We start from the raw sequence: 12,187 nt of genomic DNA, 5'->3' as shown, positions 1-12,187 counted from the left end.
CAGTGAAATGTTTTAATATGCTTTAACAAAAGTAGTAGTCATTTAAAAACATAAGACTTAATGAAGTAATGGCCGAGTACCACCGTTGATAGTTCAGCCTCTTAAGGACTGGACCTAATAGTATTCTGTGTGATAACAAATGAACCAGAGGTAGCTTATTGGTGCCTTAAAAAAACAATATTTGAATGTTGCCTCAAATGTTTTTTTATATTTGTATCCCATTTGTTCTCTAATCTTAAATATTGCTTTTTTTCTTTTTGTCATAAAAATGTGTTGAAAAGGTATTCACACCAGATGAATAATTTTTGTTAAAAATAAATGGAAAACTTTTAAATTAGGAAGGGACATTTATTTATTTATTTAGATTTTATTTATTTGACAGAGAGTGCACACAAGTAGGGGGAGCTGCAGGCAGAGGGAGAGGGAGAAGCAGGCTCCCTGTCAATCAGGGAGCCCAATGTGGGGCCGGATCCCAGGACCCTGGGATCATGACCTGAGCCAAAGGCAGACGCTTAACTGACTGAGCTACCCAGGCACCCCTAGAAGGGACTTTTAAAAATAATCTTTAGGTGACAGTTTTTACACCCAGAGTAGAAAATTCTTTGATATTAACTGATTTTTTCCAAACATATTTGTTTGTGTTTATAGTGGTACAGCCATGTGTTCTGAATCTGTCCAGTATATAACTCTGAGCTTGAGATGTGCTAGGTTTCTGTTTTGAATTATTATGAATCACAAAGAAAGCTTTAATATTTTAACAAGATGCTTGTAGGCAGCAGAGCCTTCAGGTTAATGTTTCTGTCTCCGTTGACCTTTCTGGTTTGACTGTTCATATCGGCTTTTACTTTTTTTTGTTAACCAAATGGCTCTGTCTGTATTCCCAAGAAATGTACCCAGGCCAGTGAGTCTCAACAGTATGAAAGCTTTTTATTAAGATTATAGTAACATTCAAAATAAAACAGTATACTGATTTTTTTTTTTTTACTTCAGTATATTAATTTATGTAAATACATTTTGGTTAGTTTAAAAGTACAGATGTGTAATTGTGTTCTTCCTTCCAAACAGACCATTCAATGTCCCAGCCTATTATGGTACAGAGAAGATCTGGACAGGGTTTTCATGGAAACAGTGAAGTAAATGCAATACTGTCTCCGCGATCAGAAAGTGGAGGCCTTGGTGTGAGCATGGTAGAATATGTATTAAGTTCTTCTCCTGCTGATAAATTGGATTCTCGATTTAGGAAGGGAACTTTTGTAAGTATTTTTAATAATTAGTGGTTATTTGGTTATCTTTAAGTCCATTTGTTTTTTTGGCTCTTCCAGAGCTCAAGGAAATCTTGCAGTTATTGGAGCTCTGGTTTTCTTCTCTTGGCCACTTCTTGAAATACATGAAATAGTAGAACCAATGGGAATATAACCTTAGCCATGTTAAAAAATCAAGCCATAATAATTACGAAACATAATTTGCAGGATTACAATTGCTTATTCATGGTAGTGTTTGATGTGAAAGTAACTAAAAATCATCTGCATTAAGTAGAATTTCAATCTTGTCTGTGGTGTTACTGCTTTTCCAGCACCGCTATAGTTAAGGTTGCCTTAGCCCTTCTGTTATAAATCACTGTTTTGTGCTCAATTTTTTGGCCTTTGATAAATTAGTTGATTACAAAATTAAAATAAGGTACAATGTTTTTATTGTTTACGTGCACTATAGCGTAGTTTTAGGTCACCTTATGGTGCTTTTTTTTGTGTTCTATTAAATATTCAGAATCAAACAGATTCTTTTTCCTCAGGGCACTAGAGATGCTGAAACAGATGGACCTGAGAAAGGAGATCAAAAAGGCAAGGCTTCTCCATTTGAGGAGGACCAAAACAGAGATCTTAAACAAGGAGATGATGATGATTCTAAAATAAATGGCAGAGGTTTGCCAAATGGAATGGATGCCGATTGCAAAGATTTTAAGTAAGACTTTAACTTTCTCAAGAAGAAAAGCATATCTCTTTAGGGATGATTACTACTAGTTAATGTGATTGATTTAGACATTTTCCAATTTTGGTTTATTTTATTTCCCTTTGTACCTTGTGTCAATCCAGAAGAAGATTTAATTTTTTTCCTAAGGAGTATTAGTTGATTGTGAACCTTTTTTTTTTTTTTTTTAATAATTCTTCAAAATAGTCTCTAAAACAGTGCATTCCATTAAAGGAGTAATGTTAGAAATGGTGTTACCTTTCTGCTAATATGGTAGTCTAAATTTTAACTTTTTCCTCCCTGCTAAAATTTAGTGAATTTTAGGTTTAATCTGGTTTTTCTTGGCAAACTCCTTTCGGGGTTGCTCTTGAGCACCTTTCTGTGGAGTTTCCTCTTCCTTCTACCCCTGTATTGTATCCTCCCCCCCTCACCCCCATCTAACTCTTAATCTTGGAAATGAGGAAACATAATTAGCTTAGGACCTGTGACCTTTCTTCTTAGTATATATGAATTTATGGTAATACTTAATATTCCTGAAATTAGGAAGTAGGGAACATATTAGAGACTTCAGAAAGTTAGCTTTAAGCTTAGAATTCTTTAAGTTGTAACTTTTTAGTTGTCTCTTTATGGTAATTAAGTATTTTCTTCTAGCTTTGATCTCAGATCAGACAGTGTACATTTACCTAGATATTAGGGATTTGTTTCTTCATCCTGAATTCCTTTACTTTATACTTCATTAGTCGGATATTTTGGGGCTTATACCTGAAAATGAGCTGTTTCTTTGAGATCTTGTGAACCATGAAATCTCAGTTAACTTGAGTATAACCATATATGTGGGTGGTATGCTTTTACATTTATTGCCTTTAATTATCAAAAGCAGAGTAAAATGCTTCTTAAAACAGTGCCATTTGTATCTGTTCTAAGTGCAAAAAAGCATCCGAAACCAGTAAACCTCTTTTTTTTTTTTAAAGATTTTATTTATTTATTTGAGAGAGAGAGAATGAGAGATAGCACGAGAGGGAAGAGGGTCAGAGGGAGAAGCAGACTCCCTGCTGAGCAGGGAGCCCGATGTGGGACTCGATCCCGGGACTTGAGGATCATGACCTGAGCCGAAGGCAGTCGCTTAACCAACTGAGCCACCCAAGCGCCCACCAGTAAACCTCTTTGATAAGAAATAAATTTAATGCTTTTTAGTTTGTTTTAGAACGTTATCCTGATTTTACTTTTCTGCAGTTGCCTAATCTGAGTTTTAATCAAGGGCCTGTATTTAAACTGAGTTGATTATGAGCCCTTCAGAGTATGCATTTATAATTGAAGTGTTAATACACCATTAACTATAGCAAGAAAATAGCACCACTTAATAGCGCAATGCCTTTTTTCTATTATATTCTCTACTTATTGGTATATTAGAGTTGTTTGTATGAAAGGCTATGCTTCTCCATATTATGAGCTTTTACATTTATTAGCATTCTAATTTTATTCCATTAAGTTTGGGGTATGCGTTTTAAATTGTTTATGAAATATTTTACATACAGTATTATACTTAGTGTAAAAATGTTTCAGACTAATAGCTGTGGCCATATGGTCACTATTGCTAACATATCACTAATATGTACATTAATTGATAGCAGCATCAGTATATAATCACTGGAGTGTAGAACTGAAAGGAAGGGAAGAACTATAGCAGGCTTTATTTTAAAAGGCTAATTTTATTTTTTTAAAGATTTTATTTATTTATTTGACAGAGACACAGTGAGAGAGGGAACACAAGCAGGGGGAGTGGGAGAGGGAGAAGCAGGTCTCCCGCTGAGCAGGGAGCCCGATGTGGGGCTCGATCCCAGGACCCTGGGATCATGACCTGAGCTGAAGTCACCCAGGCACCCCTAAAAGGCTAATTTTAAAGAAGATCCTTCCAGGTTTTTTTTTCTTTTCATATATATTCTGAATGAAAAACCTTTGAATATTCACATGAAAAATTAGGTATGGTTAAAGGGGAAAGGAAGTAGAAATTTCTTCTAAATATTGCAAGGATAGTGGTTGATTTTTAAATAAAATTTAAGTTCACCTAAATATCTGGAAACCGATTCTTACAATTAAGTAATTTTATTAAGTAATTACTTTGTAAAATGCTCTGCACATGTTTGCAAATTTATCTTGATGTGAAGCTCCTGAACTTTGGGGCAGAGTTACATAGGTGTTAACAACTGGCACTGAAAGCCAGGTAAAATAGTTATTGTCATTTACTTAATGTACTTACGTTTGCATATACTGTGAACTCACGTTCCTCAGAACAAACTTATTTCTTGTGAGGGAAAAGATCTTGCATAAAATATTTTTGTAGAAGAAAAGACACTGTAAATGAGGATAAATTATGTCTAGAAATAAAGTAAAAATAAGGTTTAGACCATGAAGGATGTTGATAAAAAGAGTTGATGCCCAGTAAATTTTTGAAAAAATTAAAGAGGCTTGTTAGTAGAGGAAGTTGATGTTTTGTATGAAATATACTTCTTATTGATGGGCATACTTAATTCTTGGTAAATATGTTACAAATTTCCATTTCTTTTTGATGATTTTAACTGAAACAATTTTGTGTGATAAAGATGGTTTTTGGAGAGCTGTCATAAAGGCTTTTCACACTTCGTTTTTTGTCCTTACTTGAAACAATAAGCACAAGAAGGTTATGCCTTCAGTCTCACTTAAACTGAGGCCTGGAAGATGAAATGATTTGCTCAAAATCGTATTTAAAGACAGTCCGGAGTCAGCCTTCATCTTAGTTCATGTTGTTTTCCATTGTATCCCACATTTTACACTCTGAAGTCATGAAGGCCATCCTTTATGGCCAGTGTGTTTTTTGTTGGTCCCCCCCCCCCACCCCGAACCATTATTAAGTAAGATATGGCAAAATTCTGTGCTGGTGGACAAGACAGGAGTATGGTAGGTGGGTTTTGGTTTTGAGTCTTCCCATGTTTGTCGCTTGATAGTCTGCTATTCACACACCATTCATTTTGTCTGTGATTTGAGAAAAATTTCAGGTAGTTTAAGCCCTAAATTGTGATATTGGCTAGTTTTCTTATCTGTAAAATTGAGTTAAATCTTGATGCTATTCAAATTAGAATGATCATTAGTAATATGAAAAAAAACAAAACCATGTCAGTTCTTAAGAAGTTAGATTAGACAGAAAAAAAAATGATGCAGTGGAGTGGTTAGGGACCTGGGGTGCCTGATTTGCCCTCTGTATTTTACAACCTTTGTTTTTCATGATTTTCCTACTTTCCCATTCCAACTGTGACTGACTTACTACTTTTACTCATAAAGTCTTTGTTTTCTTTATATAGTCGTACTCCTGGAAGTCGTCAAGCCTCTCCAACTGAAGTAGTTGAGCGCCTGGGCCCCAATACTAATCCCCCAGAAGGATTGGGGCCTCTTCCTAATCCTACAGCTAATAAACCACTTGTTGAAGAATTTTCAAATCCTGAAACTCAGAATCTGGATGCCATGGAACAAGTTGGTCTGGATTCCTTACAGTTTGACTATCCTGGTAATCAGGTACCCATGGACTCTTCAGGAGCTACTGTAGGCCTTTTTGACTACAATTCCCAGCAGCAGGTAAAGCATGAAGCTCCTTTAATGAAGCTCCTCTTAACTATGTACTGGTGTAGCCTGAAGTACTATGAGACATTGACGTGAATAACAGGAGTGTTGTTAAATACTTAATGTTTTATAAATAAAATGTTTTTATAGTTGAGAAAGTGATTGTTTAAATACACTGTTCACAGCTTTTTAAATAGAAATGAAATGCTTTGAGACTAATCTTTGTATTAAATGTTTTCTCTAATAGCTCTTTCAGAGGACTAATGCACTAACAGTTCAGCAGTTAACTGCAGCTCAACAGCAGCAATATGCATTAGCTGCAGCCCAGCAGCCACATATAGGTGAGTCTTTGTAAGTTATCATTTTGATGAGACTTAGAAAATCTTGTGTTAGTGTTTATTAGAACGCTTCATTTTTCTTTTACTGAATGGTGTTATTTCGTTATGTTTTAAAACATCTCATTGAGATCAAAGAGTAATTACATGGCAAGAGTAAAGATTTAACTGTTTCTGATTATTGTATCCTTGATTAAATAAAAATCTAACTTGATGAAAGCTGGAGGTACATAAGTTTTTCAGTGTCAAAGTTGAGAGTCAAACACTTGGAAATTTGGAAATTCAAATGTATGTTATATCTGTTAGCAATCACAATGTTTATTTAAATAAATCAGATTTCCAAGAAAATTCCTTAAAATATTTTCTTCTTTACTTCATTATTTGGTCCTTGACTTTTAGCCTTTAATGTGAATTATTATAATTACACATTTGTTACTGCTAACGCATTGGTACGTGTTATCCATGTTGGGGTTTTATGTTTGCTTTTTAACTTTTTAATTTGAAATAATTATAGAGTCACATGGAGTTGCAAGGAGAGTACAGAGAGGTTCCCCATCCAACTTTCCCTATATAACTACATCTTACATAATTACAGTACAGTACCAAAATCAGGAATATGAAATTGGTAAATGTATATGTATGTGTTACATCATGATGTAACCATTTTTATCCCTGATTTTAGCTGACCTTAATTTATTAACTAGTTGGAAAAGGTGTGAATATTCCCCACATCATAATCTATGGAAGCAGGCTTGGGAGGGAGTGATATACTAAGTTGATTCTCTTCCCTTACCTTAGTATTGTTCTGTGTCAATCCATAAAGGTCTCCTACATCCCAGATTTTATTTTTGGTTTTAATCAAAGGTGACCACGCATTTCTAGATGGCTTCTAATAGCAGCATGCATTCTTTGCCACCAGCTTCCTTTATCCTTATATTTAGTCATTCTTACTAGAAATGTAGTGATTCCTGGGGTACCTGGGTGGTTCAGTCGGTTAAGCATCTGACTCTTGATTTCGGCTCAGGTCATGATCTCAGGGTCATGAGATTGAGCCCCTTGTATGGCTCCACACTCAGCGCTGAGCGATGAGTCAGTTTAGGGTTCTCTCGCTCCCTGCTTGTGTGCACATGTATGCGCATGCACACACTCTCTTTCAAATGAATAAATAAAATTTTAAAAAAGAAAAGAAATGTAGCGATTCCTGTCTACTCACAGACTGGTATAACCCTTTTTTATTTCTTGAAGGCTCTAAGGTATGTTTTAGTATGTGACAGGCTAGTATACCCATTGCTCTTCCATTTTAAAGTTTAAAATTTTCTCCTCTTACTTGCTTTTTTAATATGAACTTTAGAATTTGCTTATTTATTTACTTCCAGAAGATTGGGTTTAAATTTTAAATTAACTTTGGGAAAATCTACATCTTTATGACCTTAAGTATTCTAACCAGGACATTGTGTATCTTTATATTTGTTCAAGTTTGCTTTTGTATTGTTTATCAGTGCTTTAAAGTTTTTCTCATGTAAGTTTGCATATTTCTTGGTAAGTTCTTAGGTATTTTATCTTCTGCTATCAATGTAAATGGCCTCCTATCTTTTATTAAATCTTTAGATATCTATGAAAGCTCTTGATCAGCAAATACTAAAATTTCTGAGTATATGTTCTAATTGAATCATTCTTATGTTCACGGAATAAAAGTGCGTATAATCTCTTAACGAGCTCTTTCAATTTGCTAATGTTTTACTTAGGAAGTCTGCGTCAATAATGTGTACATGAAATTAGTCCTTAAGTTTGTGTTTCCTTGCATTTTTGTCAGATTTTGGAATATGATCACTTCATAAAAATAATTTAGAACTATCCCCCCTTTTAATACCTTAAAAGAGTATTTCAAGTAACATTGGACTTAAGTTGTCTTTTAAAACTTGGCAGAACTTCTTTGTGAAGCCATCTAGGAAACCATGCATATAAATTTGAAAACCTGAATAAAAATGGAAATATTCCTAAGCATAATTTACCAAAATTGACTCCACCTTTTAATCTTTGTTCTGTAGTTAAATATATTCATTGTTGACCATTAGTCTTATTATCCAAGTTTGCCTAGTCATCTCTTGGCTGGCTGAAAGCCCATTTTAGAACAGCATTGTACAATAGAAATATAATATGTGCCACATGGAATTTTAAATTCTTTGGTAGCCACATTTTTGAAAAGTTAAAAGAAATAGGTGAAATTAATTTGAATATATTATTTAACCCATTATATCCAAAAATGTCATTTTAAATGTGACCGATATAAAACTTACTAATGAGAAATTTAAATTCTTTTCTTCATATGAAGCTTTTCAAATCAGGTATGCATTTTTCCACTTTGAGCAGATGCTCAGTAGCTGTATGTGGTTGTAACTATTGTAATAGTGTGGCTCTAGAAGATTCTTCTAGAATGGGGATTGACAAACTTTTTAATAAAGGCCCAGATAGTAAATATTGTAATTTTTGTAAGCCGTATGATTTCAGCCACAACTAGTCAAATCTGCTGTTACAGCACAGAAGAACCTTAAGTGACATATGAATGAGTATGGCCGTATTCCTATAAAATTTTACCATGGATACTGTAATTTGAATATCATCATAATTTTTATGTGTTGCAAATTATTATTTTCAACTGTTAAAAATGTTAAAATTGTTCTTAATTTATGTAAAAATAGGTAGCAACCTGGACTTGGCTCATGGACAGGGCCAGAAAGAGATAATAGATACAGTATATTTTTATTTTTTAAAAATAGACCTCTACACTGGAAAGGGAGAGAAAGAGGAAAGAAAAAGGATTGTTTAGATGGTTGGGAAATTTTTGCAGTTTAGGAAATTGAGAGATAAGCCATAGGAGTAAATTAGAAATAAACCTATAGTATAGTCTGCAGAGGGCTGTAAGAGGGGCAAACCAATAGAGGGCCTACACGTTACCAGGAGTGGAGTTTGAGTCATGCTAACCATGTGTGGTAAGAGCACCCAGGTTGCAAATAGAAATAAGACTTGGTTTGGAGACTTAACTTTATGATGTGTAGTTGGCAGTCTTGATACCACGTGATGGACAGGTGAGTGTAAGAGAATCTCACAGATAGTATCGCAAACAATATTCACAGTGTAAACAAGAAAGATCAGCCAGAAAGCAGGCAGGCATATAACAAACAGTGGAATTTACACCCAAGATGTAGAAATAAGAGAACCTTAAAGTTTCAGAAAGAACTTGTAAAAAGTTGATTCACAGTCTTAGGAGATAAAGGACTTAAGCCATCAAAGATCAGCAGTCTTAAAACAAAATGATGTGAAAATCGACCACTTCAGAATCTTGTAAGTAAAAAGACCTAGGTGGGCTTCATTATTGAGTAGTTGTCACCTAGGATGAAATGAACTGGAGAAGAAAACTTAAGAGATCTCCAAGAACACTTAAAACCCATAGTAATCAGTACTTGGCAGAGACGAGAGAAATGAGAAGCTAAGGAGTGGAGTTGGTAGTAACTAAAGATATGCAAGGCATAGAAGACTAACTTTTCCTCACGTCTCAGATAAATGTGGACCACATACATTTTGGAGAAAACTCAACATTATAAAGATGACACTTCACCTAAGTTAATTTGTGGTTTTAATGTATTCTTGGTTGGAATCCCAGTAGGATTTTTTTTTTTAGAACTTGAAAGTTTTTGATGTTTGTCTTAGAAAAGTAAAACGAGAAAATTAATGGAAAACTAAAGTGGAAAGAGGGAGACCTACTCAACCATATTTCAAAAGTCACTATTTTCAGTGATTAAAACTGTTGTACTGGCTTTGGCATATACAAGTAGATAGTAGACAAGAACGCTTTGCAATAGACATGTGCACATGTGTCTGTTTAGTATGCAGTGGTGGGAAGAGATTTTAATTTTAATTGACATCTCAAACGATAGAAGAGTGTATGTGGAAAATAGCTTGAAGATAATTGGGTCCTCTTCCTGACAGATTAAAAATTTAAATGAGAGGGGAGGCTGGGATGGCTCAGCAGGTTAAGCGTCTGCCTTCAGTTTAGGTCATGATCTCGGGGTGCTGCTCAGTGGGGAGTCTGCTTGTCCGTCTCCCTCTGCCCCTCCCCACCCCACTCGTGCGCTTTCTCTCTCTCAAATAAATCTTTATTTGAGAGAGAGACAGACACAGCGAGAGAGGGAACACAAGCAGGGGGAGTGGGAGAGGGAGAAGCAGGCCTCCCGCCGAGCAGGGAGCCTAATGCGGGGCTCGATCCCAGGACCACCTGCGCCAAAGGCAGACGCTTAACGACCGAGCTACCCAGGCACCCCTAAATAAAATCTTTATGAAAAAAATTTTGTTTTAATCTCTGGTTCTTTGTCTATCAAAGAGACATAACTGTTAAAGTTTTTTAAACATTTTATTTATTTATTTGAGAGTGAGAGCCAGAGAGATCACAGAGGGAGAGGGAGAAGCAAACTTGCCTTTGAGCAGAGAGTCCGATGCGGGGCTCGATCCCAGGACCCCGAGATCATGACCTGAGCCGAAGGCAGACACTTAACTGGCTGAGCCACCCAGGCGCCCCAAACAAGAAAAATTTCTTGATGCTTTATTTTACTTCTCAGATTGACAACTGTTCAAAAAGTTTGGTAATGTCCAATTTGGCAGGAGTCTGGGTGACATTCTAATACATTCCTGATGAGAATATAAATTGGTACAACTTTCCTGGAGAACAATATGGAAATGCTGAACAAGAATTGATATATATTTTCCATTTATGTGAATGTTTATAAAGGTACAATGATAACGCAGAACCCCTTTGTACTTAAAGAATAATAGGAGCACTGTTATAACAAAAGATAGTGAGCCATCTGAATATATAGCAGTAGTAGACTGATTAAATCACATTCCTTCTATACGTTAGAAAGAATGACTTGATTGTTTTGTTGTTTGTTTGTTTTTTAAGATTTTATTTATTCATGAGAGACACAGAGAGAGGCAGAGGGAGAAGCAGGCTCGGGAGCCAGATGTGGGACTCAATCCCAGGACCCCGGGATCATGACCTGAGCCGAGGGCAGACACTTAGCCATCTGAGCCACCCAGGCGCCCTAGATTATCTTTTGACATAGAAAGGCATCTATGGTTAATTGGCAAGTGAAAAACATATTTTAAAGTATCATCATAGGGGGGCGCCTGGTTGGGTCAGTCGGTTAAGCTTCTGCCTTTGGCTCAGGTCATGATCCCGGGGTCCTGGGATCGAGCCCTGCATTGGGCTCCCTGCTCAGCGGGGAGCCTGCTTCTTTCTCCCTCTCCCTCTGCCTCCCTGCCTGTCTGCCTACTTGTGATCTCTCTCTCTCTCTCTCTGTCAAATGAATGAATAAAATCTTAAAAAAATAAAGTATCATCATAGCCTACAGTATAAAATGTGTGTGTGTTCATTTAAAAATGTGAAAGGATGTATTTTTATACTTATGTGCATGTATAAACAGATACAAACACATATTTGGATGTATATATATGTGCAAACATAAATAGGTATATATGTAAATACACAAGCATATTGTTTGATGTCTAGTATGTTGTAAATATTTCTTCAATGACTCGTGAGCTTTTAAAAACATGCAAGAAGTGTTTTTTTCAACAGAAGGTTTAATATGTATCCATTAGGTCAAACTAATTCCTTATTTTTCAAATATCTGAAACTTCCTATCTGCTTTATAACAAAGTTGGAGAAAGCTGTGTTAAAATTATTTCTAAAATTGAAAAATTTAGGAGGAGATAAAACAGTGGTCAGTAAAGAGTACATGAGGACTTTGGCTTTACATTTTACATGCTCTAATAGTATTTGAGATTTTAAAAGCAGTCTTTTTAAATCATATATGGAATATAAAAAAAATTACATCTTGGCTTTGAGATTTTGTAGTGGTATGAGTGGTTATGAATACCACTGCATCCTTTGTTTTCTACTGTGATAAAGATAATTTATGGTAGAGGAACCAGAAAGAAATCTTGAAACCTTTGCCCTCAGGTATAGTTAAAGATGCAACTCTGAGCAAATGATTTTTTAAATAGTGCGGGGATTTTATTGAACCCTCTAATTCTTCCTCTATTAAAAGCAGATTTTTCAAATGGCTTTTTTGTGCCTTTGCATGAACTCAGTGTTACGGGTTATGGCCACTATATTTAGAAATTAAATAGATTTATAGACATTAATAAAAAGAAAAATTAAGTAAAAAATAGGTTATGTTGGAACTTTATAAGGATAATTTTTTTTTGAGATATTTGTGGCGTGTATATATATATATATA

General features: G+C 35.3%; 1 protein-coding gene across 7 annotated transcripts in view; it reads left to right on the top strand.

The window, feature by feature from the left end:
* Positions 1-12,187, top strand: part of PUM2 (pumilio RNA binding family member 2) — a 102,906-nt gene that overhangs the window by 36,221 nt on the left and 54,498 nt on the right. For all 7 annotated transcript variants that reach the window (XM_027623700.2, XM_027623698.2, XM_027623696.2 and 4 more), the window contains 4 exons: positions 1,066-1,253; positions 1,790-1,959; positions 5,301-5,571; positions 5,804-5,897. In XM_027623700.2, the coding sequence (XP_027479501.1) occupies positions 1,074-1,253; positions 1,790-1,959; positions 5,301-5,571; positions 5,804-5,897 (715 nt within the window). In that variant the 5' untranslated portion in view covers positions 1,066-1,073. The remainder of the gene's footprint in view (positions 1-1,065; positions 1,254-1,789; positions 1,960-5,300; positions 5,572-5,803; positions 5,898-12,187) is intronic.

The sequence above is a fragment of the Zalophus californianus genome, chromosome 8 (genome assembly GCF_009762305.2).
Source record: "Zalophus californianus isolate mZalCal1 chromosome 8, mZalCal1.pri.v2, whole genome shotgun sequence".
NCBI lineage: Eukaryota > Metazoa > Chordata > Mammalia > Carnivora > Otariidae > Zalophus > Zalophus californianus.
Note: the sequence above shows the minus strand (reverse complement) of the source record. Positions and strands in the feature narration are given on the sequence as shown.